The 24,089-nt window shown below is 37.1% G+C and overlaps 1 protein-coding gene across 4 annotated transcripts in view; it reads right to left on the bottom strand.

The window, feature by feature from the left end:
* Window positions 1-24,089, bottom strand: part of FRY (FRY microtubule binding protein) — a 198,494-nt gene that overhangs the window by 120,496 nt on the left and 53,909 nt on the right. For all 4 annotated transcript variants that reach the window (XM_074815878.1, XM_074815877.1, XM_074815876.1 and 1 more), the window contains 2 exons: window positions 22,487-22,686; window positions 7,454-7,507 (listed from right to left, as the gene is read on the bottom strand). In XM_074815878.1, coding sequence (XP_074671979.1) covers window positions 7,454-7,507; window positions 22,487-22,686 — 254 coding nt within the window. The remainder of the gene's footprint in view (window positions 1-7,453; window positions 7,508-22,486; window positions 22,687-24,089) is intronic.

Below are 24,089 nucleotides of genomic sequence, written 5' to 3' on the forward strand. Positions count from 1 at the left end.
AAATGCATTAAATATGTGTATCACATCTTACAACACACCAGAAAACTATCTAGTTCTTCAAGCAGTTTACATTTATTTGTTTTACAATGTTGATTTGAGTTTGAGCACATTATAAGGAAAGAAAAAGTGATGAATCAGAGGTACTGTCTTCATGGGTTGTATCTGACTGCTGGATGCCCCTCCTGAAACTCAGAATGTATTGAGAAACTGAACATGCAGATGCATGCATCTCACTATTAGGTTCACACACCTGATAACTTAGACATCTCTTTATATATAGGAAAACATTTACAGTTTCCTGTGTCTTTGCACAAATAAGTAAAACAGTTTAAAATCATTCCTTAAAATTTCCTGATTAAACAGCTCTAGCAGCATACCGGAAAAGAATATTACCGCTCACTCAGTATAAACTGTGCCACTAATTACAGAAATGTTACCGAACATGTTACTACCAAACTATGATTTAAACTTCTTATTATAGGAAACCATAAAGCTGCAAAATAATGAAAAGATCAAAAGCTAGGGTGAAAAAAAATGCCATTATTATACAAGAGGATTATATATGTATTGCAACTGAATGTTCACAGCTACAGCATTTACATACATTCTAATAAACTAGAGAACAACTACTTAAAATAGGAATAAATTACTGATCTGGAGATTTGTGACTGCCTCAAGATCATGCAAGGCTTGATCCTGCGAAGTGCTGAGTAGCAGGAGCAAAATGCTGAAGTTATGTACTTCATGTCAAGTACACTGATTGTGCCATTAACTCTGTCAGGTTTATCCACCTGCTTAAATTTAAACCAGCACGTTTCAGTGCTTGTGGAACAACAGTAGAGTTTAATGTCTCATGTAAGACCAAGCTTGTGTGAACTATGTGACTAAGACAACAGCAAAACTGGGAGACTGAGGACCTTACATACAATTCCCAAACATTACTAAAGCCTTAAATAAGAACTTTAGTGGATGACAGTTAGTTTAGATCAGTAACTCTGACCTCTTTTGCAATTTTTCAGCCTCAGAATTTGACTAATTCACAGTGATATTGTGGTCTAAAGTTAATGAGACACTTTGAGGATAAAGTATTATTGTTCTGTTATTATGGCCTAAAATTAAACATGGAGCATTAGAAAACTATAACAACTGTCCCTGTAAAAATGAAAGTTCCTGTAACAGTTCTATTTTAGGGAAGCTTTCAATCCAGTCTTTCCAACATATTTTATGACCTGAAATACGAAACAAGTTGCTGTGGAAGATGGCATGAAGGCACTGCTTGCAGCAGTGACAGGAAGCCTTTCATGAAGAATTACTACAGCAGCCCAGGCTCAATTATACCAGTCTTCATGCATAAGACTTCAGATAAATACTTAGAAGGCATGAATCACCTAGTGTCAGTGCAAACTATTCACTACCAACTCAGGATGCTTAGACATTTCAATTGCTTCTCTGTTGTCTTCCAAAAGTTTTTCTGAAGCTGGCGTTAACACTGGTTGTTAATTATGAGAGGCAGTGAAAAAGCATTTGATGGGGAAAACTAGAATAGAATCACAGAACTACAGAATTTTGGGGTTGGAAGGGACCTTTAAAGGTCATGTAGTCCAACCTCCTGCCATGAGCAGGGACAACTAGATCAGGTTGCTCACAGCCCTGTCCAACCTGACCTTGAACATTTCCAGGGATGGGGCATCTACTACCTCTCTAGGCAACCTGTCCCAGTGTTTTGTTGCCCTCATAAAAAATTTCCTCCTTATATCTAGTCTGAATCTACCCTCTTTTAGTTGAAAACCATTACCCTTTGTCCAATCACAACAGGCCCTGCTGAAAAGTCTGTCCTCAAATGGACCTAAATATCTTTTAAGAGAGCACAATATTTAACTGTAAGTGAAAAGTTGTTTCAGTCAGGTCTTCCTGCATGTTCACCAACATATTTATCAGTGCTGTTCTCTAAATCCCACAAAAAGTCAAAGTGATTCCTGTTAAAGCTCCTCAAGACATACTTTCTCTGCTGAATTTACAGTGTGTGTCTTTAGTAAGGATAAAAGGTCAATATAGCTTTTTTTAAAATCTTTCTGTCATTGCACTTTTAAGACAGGAAGGAAGGGTGGACTGGGCAAAGACCTGGCTCTCAGGGAACAGGAAGGGAGGGAAGTCTAGCCAGCGTGTTGGTTACTCAACCCTTTCATTTACTAGAAGTAAGTCCAGGAGTGAGATGAATTCTAGCTCTGTGCTGCTCCTGAAAGGGAGTGCACAGATGTACAAATATGTCCTTGTTGGACAAATGATCATGTTCTTCCATCATAAATGAACTACCTACTGTATAGCTTAAGGATAAGAAAGCTGCACAAGTAGGGAGCTGTTTAAAACTTGTGTTGACAGAGCATTAAATATACTTTATGTAGATGCTTAATATTTATTTTGGACTAGCATGTAAGAGTAAATTTAATGAAATTCTGCCCAGATAGTTTGCTACAATTTATATAATTTCATAAAAGTCTTTCTATATTGTCAAAATACAAATATAAGAAATGTTTCTGCTAACAGCAGATAGATGTTCATTACTTTTTTATTTCACTAGTTTTCATTTATGGCCTTCGTTTGGTGAATAAAAAACCAGGGGTTTTTTATACTATAATTTGGTAGATGGGTAATTTCACCTAGCTTGCTTATACATTAGGATTGTTTATAACTATTTTACTGCCAGGATAACAGTTTACATGAAAACACATTTATTTCTAGCGTGTAGCAAGTTCAGTTCTGAATGTGTTACCTTTATTTTTGCCTTCAGATTTACTTCTTTACACACTGTTTGAACCCAAACCTCTGATCAGGAGCCAAGGGTTGTTCTGTGACCCCATCACTACCATTTCTTATACTTCCTTTACCATGTGCTGTTCTGCTGGTGAAGAAGGACAATGCGTAAAACACAGGGAAGGGAAAACACAGAAAGGGCCAACTGCAGTGCTACTGTGATGATGATGATACCATTATTCACTTACTACATCTAATAAATACAGTATTGAATAGGAATGATTACCAGCATGTCATTTACCATGTTTAGGCTGTTATGAAAAAGGGACACTTTAATCATTAGTATGTTGCTTACTGTCTTATTTATATTTGTATTTTCCACATTTTTTATTATTATTTTTATTTCCCCTTTTTCGCTTGACCTACTTTTTGTTTACATCTCCTAAAAGTATATAAAACTTCAAATGCTTTTGCTTTCCAATCTGTATTCTCCAACCTAGCGCACTTCTAAGAAAAGAGTAGTATAATTAAAATGAGCACAAATTTTTGTGCAGTTTACCTGAAACTCCTGCAACAGGCACCTCATATAGACAGTTTCATATGAAAACTAAGCCTTGCTGTTAAGTTTTCACTTCCATAGCCAAAACATTACATACATTTTGTATTTTCATATGGAAAAATGTCTGCAGGTTGGTCCAAGATTACACAGCGCCCTTTTTCTGCCTCCAGTCTTGTCAGTTCACAGAACATTTATATACCGTGGTAAGAACAGAATATACTTTAGCAGGCACTAAGAAAAGACTAATAAAAATGTTTCCTTGGGTGAGGATAAGCCTCTTGGATAATTATGGGTTTTTTCACCCTAGCTTTTGATCTTTTCATGTACTGTAACTTTATAGTTTCCTGTAATAGGAAGTTTAAGTCATAGTTCAGTAGTACAATGTTTAATAACATTTCTGTAATTGTGAATACAGAGCATGCTAATGCTGGAGCAGTAATGCTCTTTGCCAATAGGCAACTAGAGCTGTCTAATCAAGAACTTTTGAAACATGATTTTAAATACACTATAAAGATATTTAAAACCATATTAAAAACTACATAATTTCCTGTATATATTTTCTTTATATACATGCACACCTAAAAAGGAAAACACAGTCAGTGTAAGAAATCCAGTTTATCAGGCTAATGGTGAGACATTCTGCAAGTCAGGATAAGTAAGATTACTTCATACATTGCTCAAGATACTATTATGAGTTTGAGGAAGGTGATGCAATTGGCAGCCAGACAGGGCCCACAGGATAATACTGTCTGCCTAACAGGAGGCACTGACACTACCTCCATATAGAGCTCCGCCTGTGCACAGTCAGGTCCCTAGACACTTCATCCATCACCACCACCACAACTAGCATTCCTAAAATGGTGCTTGAGAATGGGCAGGAAAAAATGCTAGTTCTCAAAGAGCCTGAGGTAAAGCTGTTTAGGGGAAGTAAGCAATGTTTTCATAATAATTTTAAATGGTTTGGGGGTTTCAATGTTAAACTTGATGCTGATTACTCTGGGTAGCTAAAGTTCCAGTCTGCTCACTATAAGTTACTGCAAAGGGGGCTTTTTGGCTGTTTTTTCCCACCTCTGAAGCTGACTTGCAAAAGGCAAATTTTAAATCAGGTTATGCCTTACTTTTGCTGCTTTTTAATTTACAGTTAGAAGATGCAGCTCATATATTTTAAAGTGACTAGTGACCTGGTCACTTCAGCATCACCTAACAATTCCACTCAAATTGAACAGAGATAATTTTGATAAAGTCAAAAAAGAAAATTAGGTTCTTTTGATAGTGTGTCACTTTCGATGCCTTAAAATTAGAAGTCAAAATTATAAGACAACCCTTGAAAATGTTTGTTCACGAGGGTTTTCCCTCTTTTTCTCCTTCATGTCTGTAGTAAAGATGTCACGAATGTCATGTGTGGCCTTTCCTGTTTTTGCTAGATGACTTTATGTGTTCCAGGAATAAACAGCAAAGCTTTCCACACCTTATCTGGAAGGGAGAAGCAAGGGATTATCAACCTGGTCTTCCTTCATCCCATAGACTGTTTAAATATTTGAGTTAACTTAAAAAATAAAACTTAAATGGTTTTACTTAAAAGCACATGCCCTCTTACTTGGATTTTAGTATCATGTGGAATCATGTTTTTCAGAGTTTTCCAGGTAGACCACACCTTTATTTTTCATATCAGCAAAATTATCCATACTTCTGTGACAACTTTGTAATACTGACATGTTATCATTTGCAAAACAGTTTTATAATACTCCGATGTACTAACTTAATCTACTGAGTGAAACATGACAAGTAAAGAAAGACTTTTTGCTCTATCTTCCTGTCTCTACTCTAGCTGAGTCTATCAAATCTCTGCTGTGTATTACAAATTTTTCAATGAAAATCTAACTACAATTTAGCCAAACTAGAATTATTTTGGTAAGAATGAACTATTTTCCTGAATACAGGCTCATCAGCCAGGTTCAGGTCCCATCTCCCAATCACAGGCATACATCAATCCCAGGAGCACTAGAACATCTCAAAAGGATTGTGCTGTTCAAGAAGAAAACAATGTGAAATCTGAAAAGAGAAACATTTTCAACAACTCAGGCTGAGGCAGACAGTCTGAAAATTTCAAGGAACTCAAATGAAGATTTTTTTGACAGGATGTCTAAGGCAATCTCAGCTCTATACTTTTCTATCAACTCTACACATAAGTAGGACTCTAGGTAAGCAGTTAGAAATATATACAAATGTTGTGTATAACAAAACTTGCCTTTGTTTTTTGTCTGCATCTGTTTTTTTTTCCCCCCAGCATTCAGAGTAAACTGCTACAGTAGGAAATACACAGTTGTTTCACTCTAGGAAGCATTCACTGTTCTCAGTTGATCTTGGCTTAATTGTTCAATTTTCTGTCTACTTACCAATAACTAGGAGAAGCGTGTATCTTCTAATTCCTCCTTGTAAAGGGCCACAGTTTGCTTAACCATGAATATTTAATCAAATCATGGCCACCCATTACGTGTTTGTTTAATACACTGCAGGAACAGTATCACAAAGTTTGCATATGGGTAGCTTAATTTGTTTTTCTTTCCCATTTATGTGTGACACTCTTCCCACAGGAGGGAAAAAAAAATATGTAAAATTAATGTCAGAATACCACAAGAAATTTCATTAGATAGCTAGTGAGTACTCACAAAGCAGCCTCCTTTAGCTTACAGTGTCTGGATCCCCTGCTGGGTCTCTCTGTGGTCAGCGAGGCAGGCAGGGAGCAACTCAGTGCAACGCAGAAGTCCCACCGTTCACCTCCTGCTCTGAACAGCCCTCTGAGCAGGCTACCCCTCTCCAAAAACAGCTACAGAACAACCTAGAGAGTGTCACTTTGTCACGTTAAAATTATGAAGCGAGGCTTTGTGAACACCAGTGGGGTCTCACAAGGCATCTTTGCTTCAGGTGCAACGTATCTAATGTCCCAGAAAACACAGTTACATTCATTTGAGGTTTTGAAGTCCTACTCATATCTATCTCCTCTCCCAAAGTTAAGCTAATCAATATGGTACCTGCAGCTTAGGGCATTAACCACAGTTGCTGTCTGTTGCTGCTGCTTCTGTCCTGTATTTCTGGCACCGCTTGCAGCACAGTGGTGCAGGCAGCCATGGAATTAGCAGCAATGGTGACAGCAATGGCAGCTGAAGCAGGAACGGCAGAGAAGCAAATAACTTTGTTGATTATGATACACCTTGAGTTTATCCTTCCTCTTTGTTGGGAGTGAGTTTTGGTATCCTTTATGCAACGTAAACTCTTTAGCACCTATCTTTCTTTATTTCAAAATAGGCTACTTATGCAGAAATTTTTTCTAGATGCTTTTCTTTTTTAAGAAAGACTGCTGACAAAATTAATTCTTATACCATTATTAAAAAGTGTGTATATTGCTGTTGGTTTTATTTTTGTACTTGTCCCATTTCCCTTACATAATAAACTTATTAAACTAATGCCAGATATAAATTTAATTTTATTAATTACAATTTCATTGTTTTATTAAATGAAATCTAATTCATAATATAAATTCTATTTTAGTTTTTAATTCTTTTTCCCTGCCAACCATTTTTCTCTAATTATTATTTACCTTGTCATATAAGGCATTTATCCTGACAACTGAATTTATGCTTAATTTTAACAGATTGGCTCAGCCTATGTGAAGTGCAGCGTACATGTAAGCGATGCGGGGTCACAGCTACAGAGACAGACTGATGAGACTGATGGCAATGACAATGATTCTAAAGGCAATGAATCTGTTAACCGTAAGAGAAACCCCATAAAAGAAAGACTGGGGGCCATGCACCTGTTTCAAAAACCAGATAGTCTGGAAAGATACAAAGTCTGATTTGAAACCTCCATCAGGGGAAACAGTCAGGAAATAATACATGTGCCTAATACACTGTAAAAAGCAAGAGGTTCTATGGCAAAAAAATATTGACCTTGTAAACAGTGGAAAAATGCTCCTAATTTAAACCCAAGAATGGTAAGGCAAAGCACCCATCATTGTACGAAAGCACATTGAGAGATACCACTTTTGCAGTATGCAATGATAGCATAAGAACACTAGACTGCCTTCCAAGTATTTGTCTTACAGCCTGAGGAAGGGAAATAACATCATCTCAAGTGTCTTACTTGATCAAACTGGGGGTCTTCTCCTCGTTGCAGAGATTTGGTCAGTGGCTTCTCCTAAAAGAAAATATATTAAATATGTATTACTTAAGATCAATACTATGATATATTCTATCAACTCTACGAATATTTTTCTATTAGATTTTTACTCATGTAATATGCCTCCTGATTAGTTTCATGCTGGAGATACTGTTTGTTTCATATGCAAGGGAGGCCTCTGTATACATACGACCTAATACTGACAGAGTGCCTTTAGTGTCTTTCCGAGAAAGAAAAGAGTTTACCATTTATTACACCTAAGTTACTTGGTGCTCACACTGATGATAAATTCTTTCAAAATACTAAAAAGCACGTGGTATTTCCTCTAATACATAACGAAGGACCTCTATTTAGCTACAAGATATACCTTCTTGTTATAATACTAGCAGGCAATACAAACATGTCCACAGATGTAGTGCATCATGCAGTGCATACTGAAAGGAAGGTGATTTTAGAAGAATCAAATACCATAGAGTTCATTTTTAAGTAAGATAATTGTGGAAAAAAATGGCTGTATTACTCAAAAAATAAAAAAGGCATTTTTGGAATGGAAGCAAATTTTCAGGACATGTTCTCAGAGTACCTAGGAAGGCCAAGGACAACTGACCAGCTAAGAAGGAGTCCCCACGTGTGAACATCTATTCACATTTACGGCCTTCTTGCCAAACATGCTCAATTACTGAAGCATGTAGAAGTACATAGTCCAGTATTCTATATATATGCAACAGTATAGAAAACATGAATCTCCTAAAACACAATGAAAATGAACAATACGTGAAGGCAGATGACAGTCTGAAAAACATGTCAGTCACATCACAATTCTGCAATGAATTGTACTACTGTTGCTGGTGTCTGAAATGTGCCAGCGCCTTATTCTTCTGCAGATCATGCATCTTCTACAGCTGCAAGATAGTGGCTCTCCCACCAGCTCAGCATGAGATTTTCAGTTTAGCTTTCAGCAAACTATTACACTCATCAGCATCTGTTAATGTATCAGGCAAAATACCATCACTGCTAGGGGATGTGAGATGCAAAACAAAGAAATCTGTAAAGCTGCTGAGATAATGGAATGGAGAGACTTGAGGCGGGCCAAAGATTTCTATTATTTAATGCTTCTCTCTGGAGAAAATGTTGTCCAGTATAATCCGCTGACTGATTTTGAAATTAATTATGCTGATCCACTCGTAATGCCAGCTGGCAAGGAGGCTGGCTGGAGGGTGACCACAGTATCCCCTGACTACCTACCAAATAGAAAAATCAACAAAATGTGTTCTACTGAGTCACTGATTTATCCAGGACAGTCATCAATATTTTTCATTGTTATCTCTAATGTCTAAAGTGACTCCTCCAGGTTACGTTAAGGGCACAAAAACTATTAATTAGAACTTTATGATAGATTATTGGTAATCAACAGACGCAATAAAACCTTGTAGCTCAGAAACAGACACACGATACTACCCCACCCGCAGTCCTCCTCCTCAATCAGTAACTTGGTGCTACCCTATCTAGTTGTGTCTTATGGGAGAACAATACTTATTTTGTCTGCTGCCACACACTGAAAAGGACAGCAGATGATCTTTCAGAAGTTCTGTTCAACTTATTTAAAAGGAAAAAGATTTTTAAGTTTTCATGGATCATGGACAAATCATTGTACTGAGAATTAGTGCAGTTTAGAAAACAACTCACAACCCTTTTCTTTTTAATTAAATTTCTGATTCTGTTACAGAAGACTTGTGTTACCACAGAGAAATTTCTTAAGGTCTGTTTCAATACAAAGAGCTTTGGCATGCAGAAGCTTTGTGTTCCCGTGCCCGACACTGCAATGCTTGGCTTTCAGAGTAGTATCTAAAATCCTGCAGAAATGCATTCAGTGTTTCAGGCAGAAATGAAGTGTGGCATTCCGTGTCACGTGCTTATCTGTAAGGTGGACACAATTAAATGAGACAAAACATGCTCTGGGAACCCAGGTCTGGAACTACAATCCTGAAAATGTCCTTATTACCTGTTGCCCTACTCTGGAAGTACTCACACCTAACAAATACTTCAGTTACTGATGATGACGTTCCCCAGGGGCTGTGCTTCTGAGTTGGTGAAGATCCCTCCATTTTGACAAGGCAATATAACTCAACTCATGCCCTCTTACAGGCAACTAGATCAGGGCTTCCCAAACCGTGGTACGTTCACCTAAAAAACCATTCACAGGCCATGTCACAGAGTTGGTTGCAGCAGAAGGCAGCCCTGGGATGGAGACCAGCCAAGGACACCTACCAAAAGTCAGGAAGGGTTGTGTTGCCATAACTTCTCAATGTGTCCAGTCTAGGGCTTTAACTGAGGCCTTTTTCTTCCCTTCATCCCATCCTGCACCTACTGCTGTTCCTGCCACTCCCCCTTTCCTCATGCTCTTGCCAGGCAGCAGCTGCTGCTGCAGCTGTCTCTGCCTCTTCTTCGTCCCCCTGTTCAGGTTGCTGCTGTTGCTGCTTTTTCCTCAAACTCTTTCCAAGTTCGGCGCTGCCACTGACTCTGCCTGCAGTGACTGAAGTGATGGCTCAGCCTGGCTGGACCCAAGCTGACCCTGTGAAGCCAAGTGTCTTTGCACATACCCCCCTGTTCTGGGACTGGGGTGCCCATGTCAGAGCGACTCATTGTCCTCCTGCAGTGAATGGCAATAACCACAGAAAATTACATTTGGGGCTTGGAGATTTGAGAAAATTTGAAGTAGAAGTTATTACTATTTACTTTATTACTAATGATGAGTACTGAATATATAATGGACTGAATAAAGGTGAAGGGCCAGATACAAATATGGTTTTTGGTGCCTAAGCATTCCTAAAATATGAAAGGGTGATTGCTTGCCCGGTGAGAGTAACAGGAAGACACTGATGCATAAATTCAAAGACAGCTCAACTACATGCAGGTGCTTCAAGTATCCTTTGAAAACAGCATCTTTTCTTTATGCAATAGATAATTTCTTATCATCTACTGCAAACAACTTGCCTATTCTGTACCACCTAGTTCTAATATCCTTACAAATCTTATAATTTCATTTTATGCAGTATTTTCAACATGATTGCTCTGGCAGCTACTATGAAGTTATACTCATGTTAGACATTTTCATTACATACCAAAGGTTCGGGACTGGCAAAGGTAAGGTTAAAACATATAATAAAGTGAAATTGCCCCTCAGTAATAGATTCCATAGCAGTCTATTTACCCTGGAGATACACTTATTTAGAAGTTTTTAAAAAAATCTTAAAAATGTTTTCCAGCCTCAAGGCACTATTTTATTTTTATTTATTTTCTTGCCCACCCAATTCAGAAATGGCAAAGAGGCCCTTTTATGTTACGAGTTGACTCTGTTTGAGTCTCTGTAGCTGTAATACATTCTACAGAAATGTCTTCCAAATCTTGGATGAATAGGTAGGCTGAATTTGGAGCCAAAGCCAACAACCACAAAATATGAATAAAGAAAGTTTTGATTAATCTAAAAGAGCCCATAGCTTTCTGGGCTATAAAAAAACATCACAAAGTTTCAGAAGAATGGACTCTCAATAATAACACTTCCATTTTTAATCACTAAGTTAAACATCCGTATTTCTTCTTTGAAGTGCTGCCTTCAACTGTATACTCTGTTCATGCTGGAAACTCCCATGATGTGAATACACATTAGAGATAAGCAGTAAAGATCAGCAAAGACAATTTTGCATTTAATACGTGAAACTATTGTTTTTCAATGAAACTATCTAAACTTCTTGCATTGCCAATGCTTACAAAACAAAATGCTCACCTAAAAATTAATTTCCTTCCTCTGCCTCATTACTGTTGTGAAAACATTAATAGAATATAATAAAACAGAATATGTTGAATATGCAAATATATATTATATCACATTTGCATGCATCACCTAAATATAATATTTATAATTTATCTTTAAAATAACGTATCAGTCAAACCCTCTATTCACATAGGCACACTAAAACATTTCTCCAAAGACTGTCAGACACTTCTAATGGTTACTATATTAATGCTTTTCCAGGGCTGCTACACAAATATAATTGGGTAAATTTACAAAGGAATAGGTTTTCTCGACCACCTGTCACGGAACTGAGTGTTCAGAGAAACATGAAAACAAAAGGATGTTGTAGTGCCTATTAAGCTTCACTATGTCACCATGTTCTAATGATATCAACGCCCCTCAAAATTATTTCTAACCTCACTGACCATTAGGCATGTTATTCCTACTGACAGGGCACTGTATTACTGACTGAGATAAAACTGATCTAAGAGCATGGAGGATGAAAGGATATTTTGATACAAAATATAACTTTTGCACTGCATCTTAAAAAGCAGCCACACATACTCTACTGAGTAGTCTGCTGGGATAGGGGAGCATAAGAAGGGACCTTTTCACATAAAATGGAGTAGACATAGACCACACTCAACTCCTACAGCTACAATATATATAAAATGCATGTAAGCTCAGTCTTAAGAAACAAGAATCTCCAAGTGTAATTCTTTCCTGCTTATGATGAATCATCATGTAAGTCCCCCCCCCAAATTGAACATCTTTGTCTTACATTCTTTTCAGCAGGAAAGTGGTGTTTTGTAGGAAAAGGTCTGCTCCAAAAATAGCTGGATCAAACACGCTAAATTTTTAATTTTGCCATTGGCTATTTTTTACATATAAAGATCGGAAACCTTATCCCTGTAAATCTTGCGCTCATGGTGTGTAAACCTTTCTATATCATCTAGGAGAAAATGCCATGATGGCAATCTGCCTCTGAAGGCTGGCTGTGTGAAACTTTATTCCACAGAGGAGCACCTACCCTTTAGATGCAGCTGACCTACCAGCCAGTTGCCTCTGAAAGGTACAGTTTGTCTGTCTGGTTCCTGCCTCCACTTCGGCTGTGTGCTCCTGCCTCCCAGAATGGATCTATGCTGATCCTGCATTGAGCAGGTTCATGCAGCTGAACTTGCAAGTTATTTACTTCTGTTTTGCCCTCTAAAAAATGGATAGAACAGTCTATGGACCCATAAAAAAGTTAATGTACTGAAAATAATTCTGAAATTCTTGTGAAGTAATTTTCATCTCCTATTTACCTTTTTACTATTTGGGAATTCCCCAGGAAACCTAGTTAATTTATACCTAAGCAATTAAGATAGCCAAGCTTTTTGACTCAAAAGCACAATCTGTTTACTCTAATAGTCTCCCAAATGTCTCCCATCTGAAACTTCCATGAAACAGGCAATTAGTGTCCTGTTTTCACAGCCGTTCTTTGCAAGTCAGCAGGTCCTCATGCATAAAAATATAAATTGCCAGTTCAGTAGATGACAACAGAATTTTTGATTTCTCTTACTGCTCTGCTCAACATCATTAGCTGCTAGATACCTCTTTTAATAGACTGTGTCAGTGACCATGGTACACAGATAGTAAAATAAACAGAAAAGGGAATTTCCTATATTAACCTTTGAAATTCTAAGCATACACCAAAAGAAAATTCTAAATGCAAACATAATAAAAAAGATAGGATAATACACCTTCAAGAAAACACCACAACTCTGCATAAGACAAAATTATAAACTCCAAAAATGTTAAAGAAAACTCTGATGAACTTCATGTAACTTTTGAAGATTAAATAAAAAAGCAATGCTAATTGTACATGGTATTTCATATGGAGAAAAAAAGCGTATTTCAAGTGGCGATGAAATATATGTAAAAATATTTTACATCTCCCATAAATTTTTATTTTAACAAACTCAGGTCAAAAACCTACTTGTCATTAGAGGTATTGCACAAAAATAATGAAAGGTGTGTTTAGAAGACAGGCTCAGCATTACTCAGCCCATTCTTTCTTCATGCAATTGCTCTTTCTTTGTAACAGCTCTTCTCTTTCATTCATGTGGAAAAGGATGTGCCCAGTGCTGCTGTACTGCGGAATACAAAATTGTATGAAAAAACATCAGTGCAGCTTCAAATACAGGTTTTCACTCACTGGCTCTGACTCTTGCCTCTCTGGCATCCACGTCATGTACTGTTCTGACTTGGTGATAGCTTATGTCATCACATCAGGTATTACAGGCTAATTTTTGTCTGATTATCACATTCTCTGCAAAAGGCATCTTTTACCTATGCTGTCTACTAACAAAACTAAAATGTGGACACTCAGAAAATTTGGTCATGAGAATATTTAATCTGAAGTAACCGATGTATCAGAAAAAATGGCCCAACAAGCCAAACAAATAGCAAATTAATTAGTGGAATAAATTCCAAGCAGACTGAAGAGAGAAGAAAAGCCACTGAATTAAGAGTTTGCTTTCCAACTATTAGATGCACAGTGCAAAAATTAGCCCTGCAACTTTCCCAAAATAACACAGAACTTAAGAAAAAAAACTCACATAAAACAAATATGGAAGTTTTCTTTCTTTCTTTCACTTACCCCGAGCAAACAACTCAAGAACTCTGACATTCTTATTTGATCAGTAAAAAAATTCCCAGACATGCCCTCAACTCAGTGTTGATAATAAATGGTCACAGACTTTAAACAAAGGTTAAATGCTGTTACAGATATATGAATAACTGCAAAAAACCCCAACCAATGAAACAAAAACCTACTGCTCTCAGCATTTCCATCTTCTCTAACATTTTTCCATTGTGAAGTAAGGTGTTTTCTTGTAAGCAGGAAGAAAAAAAATTCCTTTAAATAAGGAATTTTAAGCCCAAATAAGCTGATGTCTACCACTTCCGAAAGAAGTATTTTAAAAACACGCTTTTGTAAAATCTCCGAAGTTGAAAGGAGTATTAAGGGTGACTTCACTGAAACTTGAGATAGACTAGCACAAGTGAGAAAGGAAATTCTATTGGCTGTTTATTTTCAGAATTGTGTGTTAATGGGAATGCCTTTTTAAAATTGTAACTTAATAAACACATCAAAAGCATCTGTCTGAATACATGCAAGTTGAATACTTTCCTTGGTCTTCCCTGATTTTAATTACCCCACTACTACAGTGTACAGAAAAAGAGGTGAATTTTACAACCTGTAAATTTGATAAGTTTAAAAAGAGCATCTAGAAATGAAGTGTGGACACTTGATGCTGACACCATAATTCCATCATAGGCCTGTGTTAGTAGACTGACTGATTCTGACTTAAAAACTTCTAATGTAGTAAGATAAAATTTTGCTAATTGGAACATAATCTGATGGGGCAGAGAGTATATGAAGTTTTAGTGGCACCTTTACTTATGATGAAAATTCATGAAGGACCATGATGTACAGCGTGGTGAAGGTCTATAAAGTTAATATATTGGATTAATTAAGACAGTGCTAATTGAATTTTAGGTATGGGGTTTAGTTTATTAGTAGTCCCAAGTCCAACTAATGATTTACACGTGTTAAGTTTGATGCTATCAATATTCCCAGTTTCTATACCTAGAATCAATTATTACAGATTCAGTGATTTACACTCCTCAAAGCTATCGACTAAACTGATATTTGACTGTAAATCTGAATACTCAAAAAAATCCTAAACCATTTTAAGTCAGTTATTGCTAAATTAACTAAACCAGTATTAATGAAATGAGAAAGGCCTGTTACAGGAAGCAGCAGTAATAAACTGTGGCAGGGTTGGAAAACAGCATGGCTATTACATTGCAAAGCCTTACTGCAGCAAGACACAAAAAAAGGCAGTTTTTGCCTATATGATGCATTTTCTTCAAGGTGAGCAAGATATATAGGATTTACTTCCCAGGAACAATTGAAGCAAATACAGATTTCTTCTTCTGTTGTTTGTGCTGTGATCCATTACAATGCATTTTCATAAAAATGTTTCCCCATAACAGAAACAAGAACATGCTCAAAATACAGACACCCACAGAAAGCTATGCGATGGGCCAAGGCCAGGCAGGGCAGTGGGGAGCTGGAGAATGGCCCTGTTGCAGTGTTACTGTGGCAGGGACTGACCACCCTGGGGGCTGTAATGGGGCTCTGGGCTGTGGACAGAGGTGGGCAAGGCCCAGAGGAGGCCATTAAGGCTTATTAGTGCCCTCAGGGCCCTGACCGCTGGTTACCTATTCAGAGTAATGTGACCTAATTTAATCAAAGCTATAGGAAGCCCTTATCAGTTGATTTGAATAAATTTAGAGTTGTAATTGCAGGGCTGCTCCAGGAACAGTTGAGAGCTCTATAAACAAGAACGACATTTCTCTTAAGCCTCAGACAGCTGGGGGTAATAAACGACAGTTACTGACCCCGGTAATGGTCTGCTGTTTTACAGCCACTGCTGCTTTAATATCAGGTAGCTACTTACCATCACCAACTATGCACCTATTTTCATAGAATAGACCAATAGAGGAGGAAAGGTATATTTTTAAAGTGAACTTGAGAAATTCTGGTGACACTCAGTAGTTTCCTTAAAACTTCCTTTATTTTGCACTTTCTTGGCTATGTGTTTATCTCAAAGGCTGTAACCATACCGTAACAGATGTGTCCCCAGGTGACTCCTTTTCCTTTTCCTCCTTTTAAAAAAAACCCCTTTTTCTCCCAGTTACTGGTACTGATCTGTCAGACTTTCAAGGAGGATTACAGGGTGCCCTTGCAGAGCTAACATCAGCCTTCACTGTTCTTTTGCTACAAGTATGATGGCCATAAAAGCCATAGCTTCCATCCATACTACATGCCCAGCTAAGGAAACAAGACCTTACTGGGTGGATTTCCAAATTGGGAAGGTAGCTATGTGACGTATTTAAGTTTTTCTCATATTTGTTGTGCCACCAGATATGCAGGGTCAAATATGGCATAATTCAAGCTGTCTGATGTGTAAACTATACCACGTCAGAATCAGGCCCAGAAAAGAGCACATAAAATCAAATTTAAAAACATATAGCAATCCTGATGAAGCAGTACCTCACTGACTTCAAACATGACTCTGAAAGCATGCAAAGGATGAAGCTGTTGCGAAAATATGTAAAGATATCTCTTCAATTAATTGCCACTTATCTGGCAAAATGCTACCGAAGTATAAACTTGATTTTCTTTCTGTCCTTCATGATGACAGACCAGTGATAAGACTGAGATGACTGTAGCATGACTTTCATTTTCTTGATAGCGGTAATAACCAGTATTTTTAAATGACAAAAGATGTGATTATGGGCATGTGGTAGGTTCTCTGCTATATTTGCAAGCATTGGCCAACGCTCAATGATATAGTGTGACAGCCCCGGTAACCTTGGATTGAATCTGCCTTTCAATGTTAAATCCTCTTAGCGATTTGAACCATATGTGCCATTGAGTATCCTCTAACTGTATCCATGCAGTAGTGAGGTCCAGGGACAGCGAGCATCCTTGAGAGTTTTGCCATCAGAATGAGATCTGAAGCCTCAAAGAGCATTCTGCCCACACGTCCAGCTATGGAAACCCTGAGGTCACTGAGAAAGCTCCTGTTGACATTGCCTGCCTCTTGAAATGTGTGTTTTTGTAGAGCTGTATCTAGCTGCAAATGTCTATGCCAGTGGCTATGCAAAAATGTGTCCTTTTCCTTCCTGGCTGCTAAAATGGCATGAACTTTTTCCCTCCCATCTCATATGGATGCTGGAGTCTGACCCACGCTGCATCCTGTCTCCATCCTCCTGCACTTCCCATGATTACTTCCGAAACCCTACATTTGCCTCTTCCTCCAACTCTTTTTCCAACTCTTCTTCATACTTTTTCCCTCAACTCCCGTGTTTCAATTCTACGATATGTAATATTGACCTGGGATCCAGTCAATGATCTGCAGGAAAGAAGCTCTGCTGAACTGACACTTGCTGGGAGCACCAGAAGAGAAGCCTTCTCCTGAGGAGAATGACTGTCCTTGGTCCTCCAGACTGTCCTATGACAGACACATTCTGCCCATTTACCAAGACATTTAATTCATCCACTGTAATGGATCTGTAGGGCTCCTTACAATAAAAGGATAGTATATTCAGGTTACATATCAAGTAGTTAAAGTAAAATGGTGCATAGATGCTTTCACTTTCTTATGAACAGGTGACAGTCCTCAGTACAGTATAATAAAATGAGGCAGAATTTCATAAAGAAGCATCTTAAGTACTTCAGAGACAATTAGTGAAACAATAGGTAATTATTCTTAATGTCCTACACATTATTCGTCACAAATGGATCTAAAAGAACCTAATCTACTAGTATTTATTTATATAATTGAAATACTAAATGAAGAATACAGTAGAAAAAAAGAATTATGATATGTTAGATACAGAGCTATGATATTATGAACTATGAGCTCCTCAGAGTTGGGATGGACTGCCCACATGCTTTACAGAATTTTGATTACCACAAACACTAGTGGAATAAAACGATTATATTAATGATGAGTGACATAATCCTTGAGTGACACAGAGGTGGATAGGGACAGACAGCAATGGGAACCTGGCATGTTTGTAGCATTTATAGAGGAAGGTCCTAGGGAAGATATTTTTTGTATGGGAAAAAAAGACCATTTTCAATAAATACTTGCATAAAGTTATTCAAATAAAGTTGTCTTCAGTTTATCTGGGCATACACATACTGAGTGGATAGTTAGAACAGAGCAAGACAAAGTTTGTCCTTCCTCTTTTCCATGAAATTACTTACAGTAACTTCTGTCTGTGCACTGTGAATATCAGGGGTCCAAAGTCCCTGTGTATGCCAAACTATTCATGAGGACTTCAAATGTAAAAAATGTGTCATGCTAATGTGTTTCATTATAGATGAGAACAAAGGAGTCATTCCTCATGTTATGCAGCTGGAATTTTAGTCCATGTAAACCAGAAAATTCTACATTACAGCTATGGGATAAAACTGCTTGGTATTATTATAGCCTACATAAATCTTACTAGTTATCACAGCCCAGCCCTCAGAAAGCAAAAAACCTTCTACCTCCTTTTCTTCCAAGTCTGTCCTTAGCATATTTCTTCTCTTACCTAGAGAAACTGAAGCCTAGATGACAGTTAATTGAACAGCAGTGCCACTATACATGTTGGTTGGTCAGTCTTTGCAAACACAAACTTGCATCATTCTTGCTCTTTCAGAGTCTTCCTAACCACCTGCTTGACTGTTATCACCAGCCCTGTTTTGAAATAGGTCTGTACTTTAATGTCTTTGAGCTTCTAATGAAATGGAAGTAATAAATACACTAGTATCAACCACATCACTGCTTTCAGTTTTTTTTCCAATGGCAAGATAAAACCTACTCAATCAAAGGAGAAAGTTATGAGCAGAATACATGACTATGCTTACAGTCCTGATCCTATAATAAGTAAATTCTGTTCTAGAGTTCAGTATTCAGAGAGATCCTGAATTTAGACAAGCTCAGTAAAAGAAGATGCTTGCAGGAGAAAAGCATAATGAAAGTTTACCAACAGCTAAATTAACCATTAACCACTGTCAAAGCCTGTAGCTCACTATGTTTTATCAATGTCTACAGCTGTGTGTAAGTACTGCTGAAAGCCGTATTTAAAGATTAGCCTGATCAGTATGCACAGGATGAATTATTACCCTAAGTGATAATCAACAGTCCTAAAAAGGAAACTATTTTCTGGGTTTTCTCCTTACAGTGTTAAGATACATAAACACATTTTATCATCTGAACTGCAAAAACATTTCCCTGGCTTCATCATTCTAGCTTTGTTTTAAGGTCACCACTGCTTCAAAAAAAAAAAAAATCAGTAGAAATAAAATATCAAATTGTGTTTGTAAGTTAAGCAATGCAGAGAAGATTTACAATATAAATTGATAAAAACTAAATATGAACGCAATCAGCTGTGGAAAAAGGTCTGCAGAAAAATTCTTAATATTCATTATAAAGGGAACAATTATTTATAGAAAAGAAGCAGGAAATTATTAAAGGTTACCAGGAAGAAATTATTTACATTTCATTTATGTAAATTTAATTTTATAAACTGGAAAAACCCTTTTAATTAATTCTGCCATCGAATACCTTTAATTTGGATTAATATAACTTGACGATCTGGGTAGTTTAATCATTAAAAATTAGTCACATAATAGTGAACTTAACGTAGTTATTGAAATGTTTGTTATATTTCAGAGACCCTAAAAAGGTGAAAAAATTGACTTGAAATTCCAGATAAAATATTCTCCAGGCAAAGTCAGAAAACCCCATATCTGGAAACAAAAGGTTTCCATTCTAAGTTATTAAAGACTTAGCAGTGGATAGACGACATTAGATTCATGCCTAGAAAACGTATTAACTGGGGAGTGCGTTTTTTTATGATGATCGCTGCCAGATCCATTAACCAAAATGTCAAATCATACTTGGTTGACAGCCAAGGCAGAAGGAGGAGTAGGTGACATTGCCCTCTGCTTTCTCCGCTGCTGGAAACTTGCTATCCCAGCTGAGATTTCATGGGGCTGCAGGAGGGGGTGTGTGGTGTGCCCTTCACCGCTGCCCTAGAGAACAGCAAAAATTTTTTGTGCCTTGCTAGCATCTGCAATGCATGGTGGGACACAAACCTGGTTTTCCACCATAGTTGTCAGAACACTGTAATGTACAGTTGGGCTCTGTGTACATCACAAAAGAAAGAGATAGATATATCAAACAGGTATATGGAACCCAAAGAAACTGAGAGAAAAATTCATAAAAACAACAGTAATGATAATCAGAAAGGATAAGCAGGCAAAATGTGTGTATGAAAAGAAATATCCAGGTAAAAAATATATCAGTAAATCTTTAATTTAATCCCATATTAACGTCAGAGCTTGAATGTGAGCTAGACTGTGATAAAAGAGAGGAAAAAGCAATTATATTATAAACAGATCATTTTAGCTTCTCTAAAAGAAATCTTAAGTATTCATCACTCATTATAAAATTAAACTGTCATATCTTGTAATGACTTAGAGAATTCAAAGTAGAAACATCTCAGTGTTAGAGCACTTTGCAAGTCTGATTTTCTTTGAAGTACATTTGAGTTTAATTAGAGCAGAATCTTCAAAGAGCTCACCATTTGACTACCTATTGTGAAAAAAGGCCAAAGGGTGGCTCTGCATCATCAATTTATAATCTTTGTCTTGCAAATCCCTGGGACTTCCTGGTCACAATTCTAGTCAGGAGAGTAGAAGTGTGGGAACAAAGCTGCTAAACATCCAACAGCTACCCCACAAAAAGTGTAGACTTAAATTCTTAGTCATTATTCCAGAACAATTTTTTCCATTTTCCCTTGTCACTTCTTTCGTTACAACCTAATTATTTCAAGAGCATTTTGACTGAATGTCTACAAAATCCTGCTTACACATTTGTCACAGTCACCCTCAAACAGAAGCATGCCATGACTTGTAAATCCTATTAGTATTAATAAGATGTGAATATGTCATTGAATTATTGTTAGCGTCTCACGGTTAGACCCCTGTAAGAAATACATTCTGAAAATGTTGACAAGAAGGTAACATTCCAGTCTCTTGTCATATTTTCACATTCTATGTTGAATTTACCAGATAAAATTTCACTAACAACTTCTGGAATAAGGAAAGATCAACATTCAGATATTCATAGTTTCACAAAGTGACAAAACTAATGTATCAACACACAGAAACTCAAAATCATCTTAATACAAGGTGAAATTGGAATAAATCAGGGTCACTGGTTCATATATATGTCTGAACTATTACATGAAAATGCAGAGGTTAGTGTTTAAGAATAACAGAGGTGCCGCAAGGAAATTATGTTCTCAGTTCTGGTCTTCTTGTTTCCCTGATCTTGTCAAGTAATTTTACAACACATTTTGTCTTAAAATTTTAAAGATGTTCACTGTGCGTCACATGAAGACTGGATGGTAATAAATAGCTGCTGGCATTTTTTTTTAAAGGACCTGCACTATGACTGTCAGTTTATTCTACTTGTGATTTAGAGTGGACTCATGAAAGAAGAAAAAAATGGATCTTTGTCAAAATATTCCTTCCTGTTAGCTTTTTTTGGTGTTATTTCCAAATTATGTAAGATATTTCTGTCATCTTGCATCTACCTGATGTTTCAGAGGAAAGTTGGGAAAAACCTTCCAAGCATCAAATGCTTCTGAATCTAAATCAAGAAACAAAGCTAAACAGATGCCACCAGAATCAAGACAATCTTAATTTTACTGTTCAGAATAAACAGATCTGAAAATGAGGAACTGAACTAAGTATTCTATACTGTGCTTTATAAAAAAAAAAGTTACAAAATTTTATAAAAATTCCATTACAGCTCAGGAATGCAGGTTCCTGGTTGTTTTTATTTTTTTAGTTTTACCTTGTCAAAACTAAAATATAGGTTACAGAACTATTCTTCCCTAATCAAAATAACAAGAATGTATATAAAATGTAGTCTCAAGTTAAAACAGCAGACTCCCAGAAGTTCAGTTACGTAAGACAATTTGCAACAGACATACTTGTATGTTAAATTTGCCTAAACCATAAATAACGATGGCTCTCTCACTGACTGTGCAAGACCTTGTAATGTAGCTCCTTTTTCAAATGCCGCATGCTTTTTTGTATCTGGAAAATAGGTGCTATAGCACTTTGTTAGATTATTAAATCTACTACTGTCAGAAATAAAACAGGAATCAGCAGTACTATTAATTTAAATGTTTAAGCTGAAAAACAATAATGTTCAGAAATACTGTTTTTATCGTATTTCAGCATTTTCTGACCTATTTTGACTCAAGTGACTGCTCTGCCAGCTGTGAAATCTATGCTGACACCCTTTCTGCCTCTCAATCACATTAACATGTGCCCATATTGCAAACAGAGATAAAATATTCATTCCTTTTCATGTCACCCCTTTGGCATATCTTGCATACCTCTGTCCTCTCCCACAACCTTCTAATTGCCATAGTAGTGTATCTTATAGTTTGGGAAACACTATCAAACTCCAATGCAGATTACAAGCAAAATATTCTTCATTGCACGGCAAGCAAGCCCGATCTAAAAATAAATTCAAAGTAAAGTACATATATACTTAGAGATTCTTTTTACTCACAAGAGGTTCTGCCATGATGATGCGAATCTTGCGTTCAGCCTGAGTAGTAAAGTTAACAAACAAGCTCTTCAGGACATATTCGCCTGGTTTACTGTCTGGGTCAACATTGATAGGCAACATGGCTGGAGGTCCTTTTTCCCTTTGTGTACCAGAAACAGGTGGGACAGGTGGCTTGATATATCCGTTACCAACTGGAGAAGCTGAAATGTAGAAAAAACACATTTACTTTTGGGTAATTCAACATGTCTTAACTTTTCCAGAACATCCCAATCACCCACTATACTGTCAAAGCAAAACTGGAGACTAGTTGATAAACAAAAATACACAACACATGAACACAATTTCCATTGTATAGTTATAGGTAAAATGTACATAATCTAGACTGGATAAAGAAATCAAAGATGAAATCTTATGTATTAAAATTGACTAGTGTTTACTACGCAGTGCACACTCAATCCTCTTTTTCTACATGGTAAGACTTGCTGATACATTACTCTTTGAATAACATCCTCATTTCTTATCTTTTTTCTTGCAGGCCAGATCTGTAACTCAGTTGTCAAGTAACAAATTTATTGCTATACAAACTGACCTATCCTTGCAAAAGTCAGGAGTCTGGTCTCTTGACTAAGGTGAGATGTAAAGGGCCTGATTTTCCTCTCATTTATACTGAGGTCAATCAAGAATGACTCCTTTAAAAACAGTGACATTTCACCAGTGTAAATCTTATATGAAGAGTCAGACATGAAATGTTTTCCATGGACAAAAAATATTCATTATGTATTAGTTTTCCTGAATGAACTAAACACTACAGTCCCATTTGGCACTTGAGAGATCACATATGGGGTACTGTGTCCAGTTTGGGGCTCCCCCATACAAGAATGACATTGCTGTTGTGGAACAAGGGCAAGGGAGGACCACAAAGATGGTCAAGGGCTTACATGCTTCCTACATGAGTACAGGCTGAGAGTGTTGGACCAGTTCAACCTTAAGAAGAGAAGGCTAAGGGGAGATCTTATTTCAGTCTTCAGATACCTAATGGTAAAAGCAAAGATGCAGCCAGACTCTTCTTTGAGCGCAGTAACAGGATGAGATGCAACAGACACTAGTTGGAATGTGGGAAATTCCAATTAGATATATGGAAAGAACTTCCACAGTGAGGGACCGATCAAACACTGGTACAGGTTGTCCACAAATACAGCACAAATTCCACTCTTGGAGATAACTTGAAACTTGACTTGACAAGGCCCTGAGAGACCTTCTCTAGTTGGGGAGCAGAGGTTGGACTAATCAACCTTCAGAGATGCCTCCCAATCTAAATTATCCCATGATTCCGTGAATTCCCCATAACCAATATCAAGATATTATGTACCAGGCTTAGCTCTACTTACTGTTTTTCTGGGAAACTGAAGGAAAAATAAATTGAAGTACTATGAAACAAAACCTCATTAATTGAAATGTTACCATTCTATGCATAAAATTTCCTTAGCTCTTATCGGCAATAAAAGTCATGTCTGATTTCAGGCAGGTACTCGTAGCACCCTCTGTTAGCTTTGCCAGAGACTTTAAAAGCAGCAAATTAAGTAACACTGGGAAGACCAGCCAT

This window comes from Strix aluco, chromosome 2, assembly GCF_031877795.1.
Source record: "Strix aluco isolate bStrAlu1 chromosome 2, bStrAlu1.hap1, whole genome shotgun sequence".
Taxonomy (NCBI): domain Eukaryota; kingdom Metazoa; phylum Chordata; class Aves; order Strigiformes; family Strigidae; genus Strix; species Strix aluco.